The sequence below is a fragment of the Mastomys coucha genome, chromosome X (assembly GCF_008632895.1).
Source record: "Mastomys coucha isolate ucsf_1 chromosome X, UCSF_Mcou_1, whole genome shotgun sequence".
Taxonomy (NCBI): Eukaryota; Metazoa; Chordata; class Mammalia; order Rodentia; family Muridae; genus Mastomys; species Mastomys coucha.
In genome coordinates, this window is record NC_045030.1 from 154,064,012 (window position 1) to 154,086,019 (window position 22,008).

Sequence of the window (22,008 nt, forward strand, 5' to 3'; positions counted from 1 at the left end):
AAAGTCTGATGCCATTTTTAAGAAATACATTCAGATCCTGTACTTCATGTGTTGTCTCTGTCATCATTTCTTCACCTACGCCTTGTCAACCTGACTAGGACCCCCGTTTCTCCCGCGGGTTGAGGGAGGCCTAGATCGGCCGGCCTGTGGCATTAAAGTATTATTTAAGCTTTTAAATTCAATGAAAGTCTTAATACTTATCCCCTTTCCAGCTTTCTTCCCACACTACCAACATACCATGGAGATGTTACATCTTAGTGCAGGCTGTGGATTTCCCTAGCTTTCCCCTTTAGACCACCAAGTCTTCCCTTCTAGCCCATCTCCACTGCTTTGTTACCCACTAACACTGAGAAACACTCTATCAGGGACTCCACAGACACAGAACTTGTCTAAGACTCAGAGTGGGCAACAGCAAGCAAAGAACAGAACAGCCATGCACCAAAGACAAGACCAGATATCTATACCAAGGAACATGTCTAGCATCATAACCCCAGATGCCTTAGATCCCAGCACAAAACCATGAACATGAATGGCCAAGCCATTGTGCCTCTTCCAGAAGCCAGCAACACTATTGCAATAGACCCTGAGAAAAGCAATTTAGCTGAAGCACAAGACAAGGGACTTCAGCATAATATATTCAGACCTTAAAGAGGATTTAAATACATGCCTTCATGAAAACACAAACAATTGAATAAAATGATAAAAAAACACTTCAAGCCATGAAAGTAGAATTTAACAAGGTAATAGAATCACTAAAGAAAACTCAAAACTAAAATACCAATATATTACAAGACTTGAAGATGAGGTAAAAGAAATAGTAGCTCAATGGAAGAAAATGTTAAATCTAAAAGAAAAGAGGGGAAAAAACTTTCAGGAAATCTAGTACACTATGAAAAAAACATACAAATGATAGGTATAGAGGAAGGAGAAGAAACCAGGTCAAAGGTACAGAAAGTATTTTTAACAAAATGATAGAAGAAAATTTCTCTAACCTAAAAAAACAGAGTTGCCTAGCAAGGTACAAGAAGCATACAGAACACCAAATAGACTGCACAATAAACAAAATCCCCCCATGGCATATAATAATCAAAACATTACATATACAGAGCAAAAAAGAATAGAAACACTGCAAGAGAAAAAGACCAAGTCACTTATAAAGACAGGCATATTAGAGAGAGAGAGAGAGAGAGAGAGAGAGAGAGAGAGAGAGAGAGAGAGAGAGAAGACCAGCACATTAAGTTGTGTGGGTGGGGAGGTGGGAAGGATCTGTGAAGAGTTGGGGGGGAAACATGATCAAAATATATTGTATGAAAAAATTTTAATTCAACTGACATATTTCATCCAATAACCAACCCATGGGATGGTGCCCCCCATATTCAAAATGGGTCTTCTCCCATTAGATAATCCTTTTGGAAATGCCCATGCAGACAAACACAGAAAGTATGTTCAAGTGATTTTAAATCTGGTCATGTTGACAATAAAGACTGAACAGTACAAGGAAATTTACTCTCTCATTCTGTACAGTATTTAAGCAAAGTATCTGGCTAGCATAATGAAGCAATAAAGTAAAGTGAAAAGCATTCAAAAGAGAGAAGAAAAACTAATCCTACTTGCAGATGACATGATTTATAAAAAATATTTAAATAATTAGCTCTTCATGACTAGAGCTCAAGTTAGAAAAAACTGGGGGATACAAAAATCATTTCAGACATTTGTAATGAACATTTTAAAACTGTTAAGAAAAGAATCTGATTTATAGTAGCATCCAAAATAATAAAATACTATGACTATAAATGGAAAGACATACTATAAGATCTCATGATTCAATTGTTGGGCTGGCAATATTGCCCAAATACATTCAGTATAAACCCCCTATCCACTACATGTGGATCTTTAAATAAATCTACAAATTAACCATAAAATCTTTACGAAAATGCAAAAGGCCCAAAAATACCTAGAGCAATCTTGTAAAAGAGAACCAAAGTCTAAGAGATAGGTTTCATATAGAACAGGCTAGCCTCAAAATTGCTCTGTAGCCTAGGATGACCTTGAATTTTTTTTGCCCCAATGAATCTTAAAAATTTATTGTTTGGGGGAATATCAGATATTGATTTTTTTGCTTTATAGCTCATGATAGTAATCAGAAAATATACATTTTATAATAAAGTCAAAAGAAAAAATTACATATAATACCTACCTTGAATTTCTGATCCTCCAGTCTCTGTCTCCCAAGTGCTAGGATTATGGGTGAGTACCTCCAGATCAAAACCAGGACTTTGTGCATGCTACACAGACATTCTCCCAACTGAACTACACTAAATCATCAGGTTTTTGTTGTTGTTGTTGTTTTGTTTGTTTGTTTTTTATAGTGCTAGGAATAGAACCCCAGACTTTCACACATTTGAGGCAGTCTACCACAAGCCCCAGTCCTCAAGTTAATTGATTTTATGATACTGTCAAGATGCTAAATAAAAATAGTCTTTTCAACAAATGTTACCCAAACCTCATATATTTGAAAATAACTTAAAATAGATATAAATAAATAAATAAATATAAGAACTAAAACTACAAAAACTTTACAGGTTAAGTATGAGCATAAATCTTCTTAGATTGATAACAATTATTAAAATTATAGAAGGTAACAACAAAAGCAAAAGAAAAGTTAAAAATAAGCTAGACTTTGCCAAAATTGAAAACTTTTTCATTGCAAAAAACACTTTTTTTTTAATTTTTTATTGGATATTTTCTTTATTTACATTTCAAATGTTTTCCCCTTTCCAGGTCTCCCCTTTGGAAACCCCCTATCCCAATCACCCCTCCTCCTGCCTCTATGAGGGTGCTCCACTACCCACTCATCCCTAGCCTCCCGCCCTGGCCTTCCCCTACACGGGAATAACTTCATAACTGCAATGTTGATAGTGTTGTGAATTGTAATCTAAATATCTATCTGACATGCAGGCTATTTGATACGCGACTCCCAAAGTAGTTGTGAGACCCATGGGTTGAGAACTGCTGCTCTACAGGATGAGGTAGTTCAAGAAGCAGTAGAGCTACACTACTTCACACCAACTCTGGGGTTTTAAAAATTGAGCCTTTATTGGGTCCTATTTTCTTTAATTCATAACAGTTCATTTGGACTTTCTGGTATTGCACTTATATTAAAATCCAAAAGATTTCAAAGATACCCTTGAAAAACACAGATTTCTCTCCCTCCCCTTCATGCACACACACACACACACACACACACACACACACACACACACACACACACACCTTCCCACCAGGAAATATAAACCTGTGTCTCCCAGATAACACCACTAAACTCACAAGGGTGACAGTTAATTTAGATGGCAGCTAGAAGACTTGCTGTGTTTTATTATATTTTTAACTGCATAGTAAAGAAATTTAAAGACAGGAAGGGTTCAGGAGTTCTGGCCCATCCCTGGCGTCTGTAGACAGTTAACAGTTGCAGGAGGAGGGAGATATTCTTCAGTAGTGTAGCCACTGATCGATTGTCCATGCTCCTGCAAATGACCCTTCACCCATGCTTCAGTAAGTTACCCAAACTAAACTTATTGGTTCACAAACTAAATGAATCAAAATACTATATTATCTCCCAATTCCAAAGAAGAGTGGGAGAAGGAGGATGAAGAAGAGAAGAAAAAGAAAGTTAAAAAAAAAAAACAACTCATGTTATTAAGCAAGTGCTAAAAGAAAATATAAGGCAGAATGATAGATAGTTCAAGGCCAGCTTGGACCATGCCTTAAACCTGACAGGGTGGTACATGCTTGGGATGTAGAGGCAGGGGGAGCAGGAATTCAAGGTCATCCTCAACTACATAGTGAGTTCAAGCCCATCCCAAACTATAGGAGACCACCTCAAAAACAACAACAAAAATGGAAGACAAGTCATTGAGTAAGAAGAAATACTTGCAAACTATATATTTGAGTGATAGGTGAGTATACATTGGTAAGCATAGCTTAGCTGCTTTCCAAATTATATATTTGATAAGAAATTTGTATATAGACATAAATAACTTCCAACAAAATAGTATAAAGATAACAATTTTTAAACTGGGTGGTTTGACATGGTAGCACATGCCTGTGATTCCAGCACTCATGTGGCAGTAACAGAAGGATTACTACTTTGAAAGTATCTATGCTACATAGCAAGTTACAAGCCTCATGGGCTCCCTAGTAACATTCTGTCTCAAAAAAGTGGGGGTATGAATGATCTTAATGGATACTTACTCTAAAGAGACTGGTACAAATCATCAATAAACACATGAAAAGAAGCCCCAAATTATTAGTCACTAGGCAAGTACAAATAAAAACACAATGAGATGCTTCAGAATACCCACTTGGATGGTTATGATAAAAAGACAATTAAAAACTGTAGCCGAAGATTTTGAAAAATTGTAATACCAACGTATTGCTGGTCAGAACACCTAATGGTATAGTCACTTTGAGGAAGTAGTTTAGAAGTTTCTCAAAGTGTTAAGCATAGAGCTATTATATGACCCAGAAATTCTACTCATTGTTATATTGCCTAGAAAACTGAAAGTCTATGTTTACAGAATAATTTATATATGAATGTTCATAGAAGCATTGCTCATAATAGTAAAAAAATGGAGAAAAGTAGAAACAACCTATAACCTAATATCTACTAATTAATAAATGGGATAAACATAAAGTGGCCTGTTCTCACATGAACTATTACTCAACAATAAAAAGGAATATAATACTGATAAATGCTATAAGAATGAAGCTAAACACAAGGCTACATAGTATATGGTTCCATTGAAACAAATGTCTGGAATAGATAAATTCATAGAGACAGATCATGAATTAACTCTTGTTTTGAATTTACAGGAGATAAAAAATGATTGGGGTTTTACTTTGGAGTCACAGAAATATTTTGGAACTAGACAAGGGTCTAGTTGTACACAAGTGTAAATAGACTAAATGCTGTTGAGTTGTTTACTTTGATGGTTAATTTCATGTTATGTGAATCTTATCTCAATAAATTATTTAAACTATTAAGTCTAAGCTAATATTTCCATTTATGAATAACATTATAGAAGGTGAAAATCAATTTAAAAAGCTAGGACTTACTAAGGTCCTGTTGATTTTCCAATATGAGTGCTGAAGTCACCAACTGGGTACTGGAAACCAGGTCTGTGCACACTGTAAGAGCAACAAGTGCTCTTAAAATCACTGAACTATCTCTTTAGCCCTTAAATATATGACCTTTTGAAAAGATTTGTTAATTTTTACTTTATGTATATGAATGTCTGTAGTGCCTGGGGTGTCTAGAAGAGACCACCATTTCTCCTGGAACTGGAGTTTCAGGTTGTTGTGAGCCACCATATGGGTGCTGGGAACCAAACTCAGATCCTCTGCTAGAGTGCTGGACCACCTCTCCAGCCTGAGCTTAGTGGTTTATAAAGCCTAAGAAATTTGACAAAATGTAAAGGGCTGGGCAGGGGAGAGTGATGCAAAGGAGACTGTGAGCCAAATACAGATAAATATGGCAAATTACATTATGTGCATAGAAAGGTGTCCTTAACGTGTGGCCCTTTATTTGTTTACTCATTTTATAAAAACAAATAAGGTAAATCAATCCCCCTATCTATGTTAACAAGTGACTACTATGGAATTAGGTTGTGACATACTTATAGATTCCAAACAGTCGGTGTACCTGTCATGCTCCTTCCTACTTTCAGAAATTAGCCTGCATGCTTACCACAATTTAGCTGAGAGGAACAATAATTGATCCTAAAGAAAAATACCCTCAACTAACTAATATAGGATACTCTACCCTAAAATCTCTACCATAAGCCTGGGGAAACTCTGAACCGAAATACAGAATAAAACCCAATGAAGATACCCATAATCTAATTAGACAAAAAAAAAAAAAAAAAAAAAAAAAAAAAAAAAAAAAATGGAGCTCAGGAGCAAAGGGTTCATATAATTGTCCCAGCTTGTTATTTTAGTTTGCTTGTAGAAGCTAGGTGCCTTCAACATGCAAGCAAGTTTCAGCTAGATTTTAGTAGCTGTGGAAATGTAAAATAAACAAAGAGAGCATTTAAGTCTCTGTTTGGAGGTAGACGTAGGTAGGGGATCTATGCAGGAGCAGTACATTTCGTTTGGAATCATATTATCTACCTGGCATTCTCACTGAATTATTTTTAAGTCATAAAGCAAATCTCATGAAGTTCTGTGTTGAATAGGTATTTTTAAAATGTCATCGAGTTATGAAATCTAATAAAATTCGCTGGCATCACTAAATGTCACATATGTGTGGTATACCTATTACATGACTATAGAAGAAGTAGATATAAATTCCATTGTCTTTTTTGGTTTCCTGTCACTGAGTTACAAATGGATACTTTATACTGGAATATTTTAACTGAAACCAAATCAAACATCTCTCTTAGATACTACTTTGTGTGACACCATAAACTCAAAGTTGCATCTTTCTACAGGCACTTTCCCATGTTCCCCCAATATTTCACCTTCAGTCTACATAATGATGTTTCTGAATCACACAGGGCAGCTTGAGAACAATGGGAGTAAACAAGAAACAAGGAGTGTGAGTCTAGCTTAATCCCTTATTTTCATTCATAAAAACAGGTTTGTCCCCAGTACTCACCTTTCTCAGATGTGTTGCCCTTTTTTGAAGAAGTGCCACAGCCCATGACTTCTAAAATATATTATGCTTACAAATTCAACTTCTGGGTCCAAGTGAGAGTGTGAAGTCCCTCCCTTTGTGCTTCAAGAAGCCACTCAACTGATTCCCTTCAGTCCATAGATACTATGTAGAAGACAGAGGAGGGAGGGAAAGCACCAGTTAACAACATGGTAGCTAAGGGTCTGCCCAGCAGGATTCAGTTTATGCTTCTGAATTGCCGTTCATCATGTGATGTGAAAGTGATCACATATAATCTGGTCCTTGTTTATTTTCCAGACCACAGGAACAGCCACAAAACAACTATAGATAGTTTTTGTTGCCACACCAAAATGATAGCTTCCCATCTCTAGGTCAGCTCAAGCTTTGTATAAAATCAAGCACTAAAAATGAAAAGCAACATTGAAATGTAAAAGTATATAATTTTATAATTAAAACACAGGGGATGGAATATGAAAGAGCTAACATAATTCAGTTGTTTTGGCTTCAAAACTGAAAGTAATTAACTCTATCTAGGCTTTTAAGCACAAATTGGAGGCTGACTATGAGACAAAAACAATACATTTAGCTATGCCAAAATTCAAATCAAAGTGAGTATTTGGCAACTTTCCTTAGAATCAGTAAGGAAGGGGCTTCCTTACAAAATAGAGGGGGCTCAGGGCCTCCCCTAAAACTTACAAATCATAATTTGAAGGTGTCCTTAATTAAGCTTCTAAATGTGGCAGTGGCTGCTCCAAAGCCTTGATGTCTCCCTTCACACTTACTATGTCCTTCAGACAAGGCTGCCAGTTCGGTGCCTTTAGAAGCACCTGATGGTTTGCAACAGGGTTTCTCTGGGCAACACACCATCTCGTCATCTCATGCTCTCATTGGTCACTGGGCGGGGGGGGGGGTATGTCTTTTATTTTGTGATAGTTTCAGATGGCCTATTTACATTTATGGATAAGAACACAGAGAACAACTGTATTTTTCTTCTACATGAAAAGCATTAAAAATTTCAACTTAGCTAAAGAAAGGAAACATTGAAATGATCAGACTAGGGGTGTAGCCCAAGAGAATATAGCATGTGCTTGGCATGTCTGATACTCTAAGTCAGTGGTTCTCAACCTTTCAAATGTTAGGACTATTTAATACAGCCCCCCTCATGTTGTGGTGACATCCCCCAACCATAAAACTATTTCCATTGCTACTTCATAACTGTAATTTTGCTACTGGTATGAAACGTGTTATAAATATTTTTGGAGACAGACATTTGCTAAAGGGGTCTTGACCCACAGATTGAGAACTACTGCTCTAAATTTATTAAATAAATAAATTTTAACTAAATAAAAATCAATAATAATTGGTTAAGTAATAATTGATTATTTTTAATCAATAATAACCTTAACAATCAGTTATTCTGATAAGAACTGATTTCATCATATATTAAGTTAATTAACCCTTAAACACTGGGTTATTTCAAATTGGATGGGAATTTCTTTTGTGGATTTCTTTTCTGTTAGTGGTTTTGTTTTTGCTTGTTGAGTTTTGTTGTTTCATTTTGGGACTGAGTCTTATGTGGCCCAGGCTGGCCTCAAATTCCCTAAACAACCATGCAAGGATGACCTTGACTCTTAATCCTCTGCTTCCACTTTACACGTGCTACGATAACAGATATGTACTACCCAGTTTATGCAGTGCTAGAGGCATCAAGTATGTGAGGCAGGCACTCTACCAATGGAGCTAACATAATTCAGTTGCTTTGGCTCAAAGATGAAAGTAATTAACTCTATCTAGGCTTTTAACCACAAATTACAGGCTGGCTATAAGACAAAAACATTGAATTATGCCAAAACCAAATGAAAGTGAAATTTTTGGCTATATTCCTTAGAATCACTAAGAAGGGACCTTCTTACAAAAAAAAAAAACTAAACTAAACTAAAAACAAACAACAAAAACAAAACCGAGACCCAAGACCTCTCTCAAATTTATGAATCTGTGATTCTCAGATCCCCTTTTGTATGTTTACTAAATCAAATTGTTGTATAATAGTTTAAATATTAAAATATTCTATCCTGCAAGGAAGCTCTTTAAGCAGAAAGGTATTATTTTTAATCAAAAATAACCTTAATAATCAGTTATTCTGATAAGAACTCAAAATAGCTTCAGGAAGTCCCTGAAACTCACTAGGCCTCTCCCTGCTAGAGTAAGCAATAAAGACTACTGAGAGTCACTCTCAGATAAGCAATTCACTATCAGAGGAGCCAAACTATAAAAAAGACTCTGAGACTAGAGCAGCTGCCTGGAAAAAGCAGAAACCAGCTAAGCTTCCTGAAAGAGATTTAGACCAACTGAGTCACTTGGAAGGGACTCTCTTCAACCTGCTGAGCTGCCTGCAGGCTGTGCAATACTCTCTAGGTTTCCAGATTTTGTGAGTTGTCTGTCACCCATGCTGGGGATGGCTTTGGTGATGTAGCTGTCTTTGAGTCATTTCTGCCGCTGTAACTCCTCACCCATACTTGTGTAAGTAATCCACCCTACTTAAACTCATTGGCTTATCAAGTTGCATGTTGGTGGTATCCATACTTTGGTTGGGGTTTTCTGTCTGGGGTGAGTAGATGTGTGTTGTCTCCCAAGGAAAAAGGTTGTCAAACAACACATGGATAAAAATGTTAATGAACTCAAGTTTAAAGGCAGAACAAACCTTGTGACACTCCATTTCATTTTTCAGGATCACCATAGATCCACTATAGTCACAATCTATAAGCCAAAACACATTTGTTCAGGAGGTAAGGGAGGAGAAAGAAGAGGAGATGAGGAAGAGGTCTTGGGAGGGAGGAAAACAGTCAGTTTGGCAAGATTTGAATAAAGGAAATTACAAACATTTAAAAGTGTGAAAGACCTTTAAAATTAATATGTATACAGACAGAAGGAAACTAAGCAACTTGTTTACTGTCATATAGACCAATAGTTGTCAAATTTAGTTAGTAATTAGAATTATCTGAGGAACTTTTTAAAACTCCCAGTGCTCAGCTTGAACCATTAAATCAGAGTCTATGGGAGTTTAAAAAAGACTGATGCCCAAGTCCTACCCCTTGAGACTCTCCTATCATTGTTACTCGATGGTAACTAAGCATCAGATGTGGGGACTACCAGGATGGCTCAGTAAGTAATGTTTTTGCTGTAAAAGCATAAGAAATCCGAGTCTCATCTCCAGTACCAAGTTAAAAAACAATGCAACAAAATCAAAACAAAACCAAGCAAACAAACAAAACAAAACAGGCACGGTAGTGCACACTTATAATGCAAGCAATGAAGAAGCAAAAACTGGACAGATCCCTATGACTAGCCAGCATGGCCTAACCAAAGATTTCTAGGCCTATGAGAGACCATGTCTCAAAACAAAACAAAAACACAACAACAACAAAATAACAAATGTGGACAGCTTCTGAGAAACAATACACAAAGTTAATCTTTGGCTTACACAGCACATACAGTGCACTTACATATACATGAACATACACACCTTAGTTGCACACTCACATTCATGTATACACACAAATAGTAAAATAGTACAGTAGACTAAAAAGATGCTGTTAAAATTTTCCAAAAAATTCTAATAGCCACAAAGTTTGACAGTCTCTACTAGAGAACATGTTAGCAAACGCATGATGGTACCCAGCAATCAGTTTTCTAGCAATGCTGTTTAGCCCTTCTATTTGAAACTGATTTTTTTTCAGTCACAACTACAAACCTGTAGTTTGGGGTATCTTTCTCACTTTTTAAAATTAGAGCACCATTTACACTCTTAGGAATTTCTCAAAGGCCATTTGTGGCATAGCTATGGGAGAGCAAGTTCTTTGACCCCCCCAAGAAGTAATTATTGCAGACAAATCAGCAGCCCCCAAGTCAGTGCTTTCCAATGGGGGAAAATGCAGATTCCTAGGCTGTATCAATAAAAACAGACATCTCTTTAAACCTGGGGTCTTGGAATCTTCGTTGAAAGATGACTATGGGCTGGGGGGCGGGGAGTGTAGCTGAGGGGTAGAGCTCTTTCCTAGCATGTCCAAAAACCTCAGGTTCAATACCCAAAACTGTAAAATGAAATAAAGTTTACCCTTTAGAAAACATTGATGCAGCCGGGCAGTGGTGGCACACGCCTTTGATCCCAGCACTTGGGAGGCAGAGGCAGGCAGATTTCTGAGTTCGAGACCAGCCTGGTCTACAGAGTGAGTTCCAGGACAGCCGGGGCTACAGAGAAACCCTGTCTCGAAAAACAAAAAAAAAAAGAAAGAAAGAAAAGAAAAGAAAGAAAACATTGATGCAGAGAGTTCACATATTCCAGGTCAAAAAAAAAAAATACTATCTTCCCATAGTATCCATGTTTCCTTGGGTCTTGCTCTATCAGTATGCTACTTCTTCCATCCAGTTTTATAAATTATAAGAGTAGGGCCTTGAGGGGGTGGAGAGATGGCTCCACTGTTAAGTGCACTGCCTGCTCCACCAGAGTATTCTGGCTCTATTCCCAGCACCCACATGTTGGCTCACAATCATCTTTAACTTCAGTACCTGGGAATTTAATGCCCTTTTTTGTCCTCCACAGGTACCAGGCACACACATGGTGCACAAACATACATGTAGGCAAAGCACACATGCACATAAAAAAGTTTTAAAATTTTAAGGAGTAGGCAAAAAATACTGGATAACAGGAAGTGGTATAGTTTAAATAAATAAAGCAATGTCTCTCCAAAGATAATTGGTTCTCAGCCTCCTTAAAGCTAATTCATCACATAAGAAAATTACATATGCAAGATTTATTAGAAAACTGGGCACAGTCACACATGCCTATACTCTCAGCATTCAAGAGTTTGTGGTACTGGATAGAACTAAACCTGTCAATACCCAGTCACAGATGGAGGATGGGCACACAGGGTCCTATCCCCCAATACTGAAAGCTACTGAAGGATTCTGGATGAGGTCAGTCATTTTCTTTAGTTGGTACTCTCCAGTAAACCCATCAGGCTTCATTAGAAAGTTCCATGCAAAGGTATACTAACAATGGCCCTGGCTAAGTTGGTCACAAAAGAAAATAAAAAGACATAGACATGAGAAAGGGACCAATAGGGAGAAAGTCGTTTACAGGGGTGGGAAGGTGGTAAGAAAGAGTGAGGATGAGAGTAATCAGGATGTATTACATGCATGAATGAAACTGTAGAAAAAAGTGGCAAGACTGGCAAGATGGCACAAAGGGTAAAGGCATTTGCCACCTGATGGCCTAAGTTCAATCCCTGGGACCCACACAATGGGAGAAAAAAACTAATTTCACAATATTGTATCCTGACCTCCATCTACATGTTGTAACAGGTACCACACATTTACACAAAATAATTAAATGCAATAAATCTTTTTAAAAATAACTTGTAAAAGAAGAAATTTCATTAATTTGTAAAAATAAGACTTTGGGGCCATCCTAAAATACATAGGAAGAGCTTGTCTCAAAAACAAAACACATTTCACTGGGAATTTAAAAACCACGAAACTTTAGTTCATTTCTGTTACACTGTGAGCTTGATGCTCATAACTTTCCTCATGAATCTCAGGAACCTGTACAGTGTATTCAAATAGACCATGTTTGATACATGCTGAAAAAATAAGAAAGTAATATTTCTAAGCCATGGTTTCTTAAAAATTAATTACTAAAAATCATTATTATTACATCATTTTATATACAGACATGTGCTATTTTGATAGTATAAAAGCCTTTTTATTAAAGTAGAAGTGAGTAGTGCTTATCTATCCTTTGTTAAAGTATATTTTAAAATCACGATGAAACGAAATGGTAATTGTTCTAGAATTATTTGGTTGTCAGAAACGGTAATTGACTATTAGAATTTTCTGCTATTAATTATTAAATTATTTAAAATCCATTATTCTCTCTCTATTAATGGACAAAGGAAAAAAAGAAGGGAGGAGGAATACAGAAACAAAGAGTTCTGTTTAGTGGTCACCAAAACATGAGCTGGTTAAAGATTGGAACCACTGTCTCAAGCTGCCCAACCTACACCTTGAAGCAGAGAGGGAAGCGATTTGTGAGCCATGTCCGTGTGCATTTAAGGACACCTCTGACTACAAAGCTGATAAAGGTGATTTAGAGATTTCCCACTCCTTAGTAAAGCCTAAGCTTCTATCCCCACCCTCTGTCAGCATTAGCCGAACACATAGTGCACTAATGAAGTCTGAAGAACAGATTCCCACAGAGGCTCTGAGCTTCAAGGGGGTGGGGATTTCTCAGGGCTTCGCAAAGCCCCACAAATGCCCTGGGTGAGGGGATCTACATACACACTTAGGAGGGCATCTTGTATCACGAAATTTTCTCTAGGATCATATAAAGGATGGCTTTAAACAGCAAACACGAACCAGTGAGTCATCAGGTACTCATTGGCAATCTACTAGAAGGTTTGTCCTATGTATTTGGGGGAGGTCTGGAGGACAGGGGTGCTAGCTAGTCTTCATTCTTTTCACCCTTTCCACTCTAATGGCAAAGCTGAAAATATGTGGAAAGAACAAAAGATAGTCCCTGGAGTCCGCTTTACCTCCAGCTCTGTGAGCTTTGCAGCCCAGCCTCCTCCTTGTTCTTAACTCATTCTTCCTATTACCCTTATTGCAGAGTGTATCTCCATTCATCACCCACACACACCTTGGCTCAGCTACCCTGACCATGAGTCCACTTCTGACAAAATTTTTGATTTTAGCTATGTGGCTCCCCATGTCAGAAGGTTAGCTTTTTCTAAAGGTGTTGGCTTTCTCTGGCTCTACAGAAGTGAAATCTGGAACCCAAAGTCAGTCCCCTGTGGTCAAGTCCCTCCTTGCCACCATAATGGGAATCTGGCAGGAAGGTATAATTCATTCTCCATGAAATATGTAGACACTCGCTGGGAAGAAAGAGGGATGGGTACTTACCAGACTCTCATTTTCCTGCATTTTTATTGGCACTTACTGAAACAGAGTTTCTCTAGCCTGCTATCTGTGGCCTAAATATACTAAAGAGAGATAGGCGGGGTAGAAAAATCCCTGGCTGACTGCACTATGTCCTTTCCCCAACTCTCTCCTACCCACAGTAGAATATTATACCATTTGCCTGTGTCTGGAGTCTTAAATGGACAAAGAGAGAGGCATAGAAGACTGATGTGGTGATTCCTCTTCAAGCCCACCAAATGAAAAGATAGGAAAAAAATAAGGAAACTCTATCAACTACTGGAAAGTGCCAGAAAGTATCAGTTGATACATCCAAAAGTATTATAATATAACTAGGCAGCTGCTTGGATTGGCACCAGGCTTTCCAAAGTTTGTCTGTCTGTATCATTTATGATTTTAGAGCTACAGGTGGGGCAAATATCCCACCATCAGAGAAGTTCAGAAGAGGTAGGTGTTGAGCAGGTTCCTTATTGTAGGACTTGTCAACAATAATAAGTATTGTAGGGTGGGGTCGTGAGCAGGAGGAGGGGGTGGGAGCAGGGGTTTGTTTTTGTTTTATTTTATTTTTTTTTGTTTTTGGAGGAGGACCTGGGAAAGGAGATATTGTATGACATGTAAATAAAGAAAACATCTAATAAAAAAATAATAAGTATTGTGAAGCTTTCAGCAGATCATTGTTTTCCAAAACTGCCTAGCAAGGGATTCTTGAGGCAAAGCATCTCATAAACAATTGTTGCTTCTAGGTGCTTAATGCTGGCCCAGTGGAGCTTTGGTTTTGAAGTCAGACAAACTAGAATTTGAATTCAGTTTCTCTTTAATTCTTCTATATGTTAAAAATAATGGGAATAATGGCACATACCTAATGGGCTTGTACTCAGTACTTAGTGAAGACCTTGCCAAAACCAAAACCAGCTTGAACAAAGAACACCCAATTTAATGGGCATAAAATTAGGAAGGGTTGTACATGACAGGTACCCACTGTGTTTACTCAATTCACTTCCTTCAGAATATTTTCTTTGGAGTCTCTCTGAAGCTAAACCCTCATGGGTATCTAAAGAATCTAGGATAACTGAAGATTCACAAAGAAATGGGCTCTCTAGTCCCCCCCAAGGCACTCTAATTGGAAAGGATACTGACAGTAATGATAATAGCTAATATCACTACTGTTTATGAAGGGATTCACTCACCCAGTAGGTACGTTATATTTATAATATTCTGGTGAATTTTTAGAGCATATCTTTGAGGTAGCATCATCATCACTCTGTTTTATGAAGAAAGTAAAGCTCACTAAATAGCATATTTCTTGGCACAGATTATTAGTGGCAAAACTAAAACCACTTGTGAAGCATTAAAGAATGATAGCCGGACTTGGTGGTCCATGCCTATGTCCCTGGCACTTGGGAGGTGGAGGCAAGAGGATCTGGAGTATGAAAACAGCCTCAGTTACACAGTAAGTTTAAAGCCAGTCTGAGATACATAAACCATGGCAAATAGGTGGGCAGGGAGCATGGGAAATGGTAGGCAACAGGCAGTGGGCAGAGATAGGCCTAAACCGGGCATGGTGGTTCACATTGTAATCGCTGTATTCCAGAGAATCACTTTAAATTCCAGGCCAGCATGAGTTATAGAGTCAGACTATGTCTGGAAAACAAAGGAAGGAAAGTGCCTACCCACTAAAAGCCTAGCTAGGTCTTTCATGATCTGCTCTATCATTCTATATAAGAATCAAAAATGATAAAATTCTTCACCACTTCAAGGAAATAGTACCAATTCTTTCACATAGACAGAAATGTGGCGGTCTTCTATTATATGAGGCCAAAGGAGAGAAAGGGAAAATTCTAAATAGGAAATCACATATAGCAATGTGGGAAACACTCCATGAGGTACATGTCTTGAGGGATTTTTCAAAGTAGCACTGTCTTTATTTCTTAGCTCTCACTCCAGGAAATTTTAGAGTTCTTTCCAAATATCAAGTTCATTGGGAATAGGCTACAACTCTTTCGAGTGCAAAGTCATCTGCACACTCCTTTTAAACAATGTCACCTGCTTTACAAATGCCAATGCTGAAAATCATTCTGAGAAATAAAATATAGTTTAGGAACTACATATTCCTTTTTTCCATATGAGGTATGTTTACAGCATATGATTTTGCTGACTCATAATTCCTAAGTACAAACAAAAACATTACCTGTGTCTTCTGCTTGGCCAGTGAAGAGATTTTCCTCACTCCAGATGTTTGGGAGAAACAAAGATGAGAAAAGCCTTGTGTATGAAAGAATTCAGAGGTCTGAAAGGAAAACAGTAGTTTCGGCACTGTCTGGAACACCCCTAACACATACCCACACAAGACTGCATTTCACATCTTTCACATCTTTGAAGGGAAAGTTTTTGCTTAAATAAACACACACACATACACACACACACACATACACACACACACATACACACACACACACACACACACACAGAGAGAGAGAGAGAGAGAGAGAGTGAGAGAGAGAGAGAGAGAGAAAACTCACAATAGCTAGAACAGTGCCAAGCTACTGTGCCTTTCAATATGGAAGGCACACTGGATACACACATCCTAGAGAAGCTGATAGAGCCTCTAAGGTGTGGCTGTCTTCTACAACCCTGCTGTACCCAGCCTGGATATAAAGGAGTGTGCTCAAGTAATGGGCTGCAATCTCAGTGGTCACATGACTGCTTCCAAAGGGACCATACTTCATCCAGGCAGGACCAGACTGCTGCTTGCAAAAGCAAGCCACATCAGCATGAAATAGAAAACAGAAATTCAGTAAATAAGGGCAGAAAAATCATCCTTTGGGTCAAATGAAGGGATTTTTAGTAAGAAATGATATGATTTGTGTATAATTAGGAGAACGAAGTAGGAAAATATTCCTTAAGACTAAAAAGGCATCTGTTTAAAGTAAATGCATTTGACAACACTGTTAAAAGCTATTTTTTTAAAAAAAATTTGTTATTTTGTTTATTTATATTTCAAATGTTATCCTCCTTCCCAGTTTCCTCTCTGAAAACCCTCCATTCCACCCCCTCCCCCTGCCTCCACGAGGGTGCTGCTCCACCCACCCACTCCCACGTTAAAAACTGTTTTGTGTGACACTAATATTGTTTCAGCAGTTCAGTTAACTCTTTGAGGGAGAGCCTACCTATGAAAGAAACTCAGCTTGCTTATTATCAAAAAGTAAACAGAAAGTTAATCTGTAGTTCTGCAGAGTTTTAGAAGGAAGAGGAAGGAGGCACATATGAAAATTCAAAGCAACAATATCATTAGCTGATGCCAATGACAGCAGCTCATCTACCTTCTGGAACAATCCTAGGCCCATATTCCCGGAGACACCACTCCCAGAGACACATGCTGGCTATTAGCTAACCGCCAGCGATTATTCTCTCAAACTCTCACTAGGTGGTTACATCCATGTGTTTTCACTCCTTAACTGTCTTAAGGCTTTGGCAACAGATTGACAGGACTCTAACCATAACCATTTCATAGCCCTACCCAAACTGCTCTTTAGTCCAATATTCTTCTACAATTGAGAACCACAGGAGATCTAACAAAATAGCGAGTAGTTTGCTATTTAATCTAATGGAGTCACTTTAAAAATAATAGGGAAGGCAGTTTGAAGTTTCTGTATTTTATTAGCATATTTAATATTTACCAGAGAGTCTCATTATGAGGCACTACATCCATATAGGTTTTCCTGGCAGGAACACTAAGGCTAGGAATCTGATGAGGCTGCCACACACATTGTAAATGATAGCATAATTACCCAGGCTCCCCCCAAAATTGTGGACCATGTAGCTACACGGCTAGCTTTCCAGCCAAGTGCCTGTTTGATCCGCAGTGATTTAATGATGGCTATGTCTAGATGCAGTTGTTCAAATGTCACCTCCTCTGTGTGAAGACTTTTCTGAATCACCAAATGGGAATTAGTCATCCTGACTCCTGGCTGGCAAAGCCATGGGCGTGTCCAATCACAGAGCTTCCCAAAGTGTGTTCTAATTTGTTCTTTTACAAATTAGACCCAAAGAGAAAGAACTCATGCTAGTCTTCTTGGCATCCCTAACCTTGGATACACAAGAGGTACTCAATAATTATTTGTTTAATCATGGAAAATAAGAAAAGAAGAAAAAGAACTCAGATAGTTATTTTAACAGCCAGCCTCTGGACCATGAATTAGATTGGCTATATACCCTTAATATAATTTAAAAAAAAAAACAACATAGAATAACTTCCAAGTTAGGATAACAGATCAGAAGCTGCCTCCATGCAACAAGTGAATGAGCAGAGTCAGGATGGCAAAGAATAGATGCAAGAAATTGCAACGGGGTTAATTAGGGTAGCTGAAGAGTGTTGAGAAACAGAATGTGAAGATGAGTAACTACCCCATGGCTCCCACTGTAGCTCTTCAAGGCTGGGGGGGCACAGAAACCTCATATAAAGGCAGTTTATCTTCTCCCCAAGTGGCACTGCAGATTGCTCCTTCATGCACATATACATATATGTATAGAACACACACATATCTAACAAAATAATCAAAGAAAAAGAGGCAATGAATTTGAGAGGAACTGGGGAGAGGGAGTGAGAAGGGTTAGAGGGAGTAAATGGAAGGAAGAAACTTATGTAATTATATTTTAATTGAAAACAATAAGAGTAGGTTGCTAGCCAGGCCTCATGACACAAACCTATATTCCCAGCAATTTTTGTAGGCTGCAGTAAGAGGATCACAAGGTCAAAGTCTGTGGGGCCTACAAAGTGAGCTGAAGGCTAACCTAGGCAACTTACTGAGATCCTGTCTCAAGATGGCTGGTGATATAACTCATGGGTAGAATGTTTCCTTGGTCTTCATCAGTATCTAGATCTAATCTCAATAATGGGAGGAAAAAAGAAATTTCTAGGCTTTTCACTAGTACTATTTCCAAAGAAAGCTGGATAAAATATCCAAACCAAGACATGCATAAATATCAACACAATAAGAATACAATAAGAAAAAGTATGCAGCCTAACATCTCCCCAAAAAAATCGTTATTGAATGCAAAGGTACTGAGATAATTGACATACTGAACACAACATTAAAAGTCTGTTTTTAGTAATCAATCAATGATGCTGAGTGTGGTGGCATATACCTTTAACCTCAGAGCTTAGGAAGCAGAGGCAGGCAGATCTATATGAGTTTGAGGCCACCTGGTCTAAATAATGAATTCCAGGACAAAGTAATAGGGAAAGACTGTTAGAAAAAAACTGTTTCAAAAAGGAAACAAATAACTAGATGAGGTAATGAAGTCAATTCAAGACATGGATGAGTAAATCAGCAAATGTGGTGGTTTGCATTAAAATGACCCCCATAGACTCCTTTGGGAAGAAAGATATATGGCTTTGTTGAAGGAGATATGTCTCTGGGATTGGGCTTTGAGATTTCCAAGGACTGGCTCAATTCCCAGTATTCTTTTTCTGCTTTCTGTTTGTGGATCAAGGTGTGAGTTCTCATCTGTTCCTGCTGCCCTTCTTTTGGTTTGCCATCATGAGGTATAAATTTCTGAATTTGTAAGCCTGATTATGTTTTCTTTTATATGTTTTCTTAGTTGTATTTTATCACATTAATAACAAAATAACTAAGATACCAGGAAAAAGAAACTATAAGTAACAAAAGAAAAAGAGAAAAACAGTAATGAAAATTTCAACAAGGCAAAAAAGATTGAAAGTAGATAATAATAAAAATTAAAAAGTCAAACAAAATTTGAGTGGGAAGCATCACTATCAAAAAGCATAGAGATAGAGCAGAGAATGGCTGAGAAGTATTACATTAATACTTCAATAAAGAAAAATAAACTGCCTACAACAGTCAAGAACTCTAGGACATGAGAAAGAAGCCAGACCTAAGAATCCATTAAGTATGAAGTAGGAAAAAAAAGAAACAAAAAAAAAGTAAAAGAAACAGATAAGGCTAAAGGATGGGCTGGCAAAATGCCTCAGTGGGTAAGAGCACAGACTGCCCTTTCGAAGGTCCTGAGTTCAAATCCCAGCAATCACATGGTGGCTCACAACCACCCATAATGAGATCTGATGCCCTCTTCTGGTGGGTCTGAAGTCAGCTACAGTGTAGTTATTTATAATAATAAATAAATCTTTTTTAAAAAAGCTAAAGGACTAGATAATCTATTCAATGAAATCATCATATAAAACTTTCTAACTCTATGGCTATCAAGCACAGGAGACATGTAGAACCCTAACTGGGTTTCTATTGTGATAAAACACTATGACCAAAAGCAACGAGAAGAGGATGGGATATGTTTCCACTTACTGTCTGTTTGACATTGCAGTCTATCATAGAAGGAAGTCAGGCCAGGAACTCAAGGAAAACCTGGAGGCAGTGGCAGATCCAGAGGCCATGGAGGGCTGCTGCTTATTTGCTAGCTTTTCATAGTTTATTTATTCTGCTTATACAACTCAGTATCACTTGCTGAGGGCTGGTAACACCCACAGTGAGCTGGCCCATCCCACATCAATCATTATTCTAGAAAATATCCACCAGAGACTTGCTTACAAACCAGTTCTATGGAGGTATTTCTCAATTGAGATTCCTTCTCCAATAAACACACTATCTATAACATATTTATTGTCATAATGCCAAAATAACACAACAAAAACTGTTAAAAGCCACAAAAGAAAAGCATAAACTCAGAAAAGCAAACCTATCAGAGAAATATCTGGCCTTTCATCACAAAACCCCAAATCCAGAAAACAAGGAATGATATCTTTCAAGATCTGAAAGTAAATCACTAGTAGCAATTAGTCCATCAAGCAATGATATCATTTTAACTTGAGAGTGAACCAGGCTCCGTGACACACACCTATTATTCCCTATTATTCCAGCATTTGGGAGGCAGAGATAGGCAAATATCTGTGGGTTTGAGGCCAGACTATTCTACATAGTGACTTCTAGGCTAGCAAAGGCTAAATAGTGAAAACTTGTCTCAAAAAAAACAAACAAAAGAAATTGATAGTCTCCAATTAATCACTGATGGAGATTCTAGATATGTGCAAGTATGAAATTGGATATTTACATTACCCTATGCAAAAATAAACTCAAAATGGGTTAAAGTCTTAAATGAAAGACCTGTGTCCATAAAATTCCGAAGAAAATGTGAAGAACTTCTTGGAATAACAACAAAGGCTTCAAGCTTTAATTTTAACAGAGATTTCATAGAAGCAATACTAAAAGCAACTCGAATATGCAAATAGGATGAAATGCTAGATATGGCGAGATATATCTGTAATCTTAGTACTTGGGAGCTGAAGGCCTCTTTAGAACTCAAGAGTTCTAAGGTCATTCTTAATATGCATAGTGAGAACCTGGGCAAGCCTGGACTACACAAGACTTTCAAAAGACAGACAGACAGCTAGTTTATTCAATTATGCTGAAGGAAGGAGACAAATTGTAATTAGTAGAGCATACACATAAGTAGATGAGAGATGGCATTAAATTACAAATGAAAATTATCTTTTGTTGTTCTATAAACTCCAAGTACCTCTTAATAGTGCTGGACACAAAATCAATATTACATCAATAAAAGATGAAAGTAATATAGTAAGATAGAATCTCTAATAGGACAAATACAGGATACTTTGTGGCACATAGAGCCCCCAGAGAGAGATGTGAGAAGGCTTTCTGACAGAAGTGAAGTATGACCTAGCTTCTGGGCAGAACTGAGAATAAGTGAGGATAAGATTGGTTGTTCTCATAAACATGTGCATTCTACAGTACATAGCAAGAATGTGCAATATGGATGTGGAATCAAAACCAAAATGAACTGCATTCTTTTTCTTTGTTTTTTTTGTTTGTTTGTTTGTTTTTGTTTTTTGTTTTGTTTTTTTGTTTTGTTTTGTTTTGTTTTTTGAGACAGCGTTTCTCTGTATAGCTCTGGCTGTCCTGGAACTCACACTGTAGACCAGACTGGCCTCGAACTCAGAAATCCGCCTGCCTCTGCCTCCCAAGTGCTGGGATTAAAGGCGTGTGCCATCACTGCCCAGCATGAACTGCATTCTTAATGATAATAGACAAAGATGTCCTGTTCATCTCCTCAGGAAGAACTGACCCATCCTTCACTGTCTCCCCCTTCTCACTTCTCCACTCCGCTACTGGCTTTGCCTTCATCGTACAAATATACTTCATAGTTAGGCAGGGTGACATACAAAACTTAAATCCCAGAATTTGGGAGGCAGAGGCAGGCAGATCTCTCTGAGTTCACAGCCAGCCTGCTCTACCTTGAGAGTTCTAGGACAGCCAGGGCACACTGTGAGACTACCCCTGTCAAAAATAAACAAAACACACACACACACACAC

At 37.8% G+C, this 22,008-nt stretch overlaps 1 protein-coding gene across 4 annotated transcripts in view; it reads right to left on the minus strand.

Moving 5' to 3' along the window:
- Positions 1-22,008, minus strand: part of Ppef1 (protein phosphatase with EF-hand domain 1) — a 111,652-nt gene that overhangs the window by 81,186 nt on the left and 8,458 nt on the right. The window contains exons 2-4 of one of the 4 annotated variants that reach the window (XM_031376735.1): positions 15,834-15,932; positions 6,656-6,817; positions 5,116-5,187 (exon numbers count right to left, since the gene is read on the minus strand). The exons of 1 other annotated variant lie outside the window; for it this stretch is intronic. In XM_031376735.1, coding sequence (XP_031232595.1) covers positions 5,116-5,187; positions 6,656-6,701 — 118 coding nt within the window. In that variant the 5' untranslated portion in view covers positions 6,702-6,817; positions 15,834-15,932. The remainder of the gene's footprint in view (positions 1-5,115; positions 5,188-6,655; positions 6,818-15,833; positions 15,933-22,008) is intronic. 2 more of the 4 variants (XM_031376733.1, XM_031376739.1) reach the window with 2 other exon arrangements.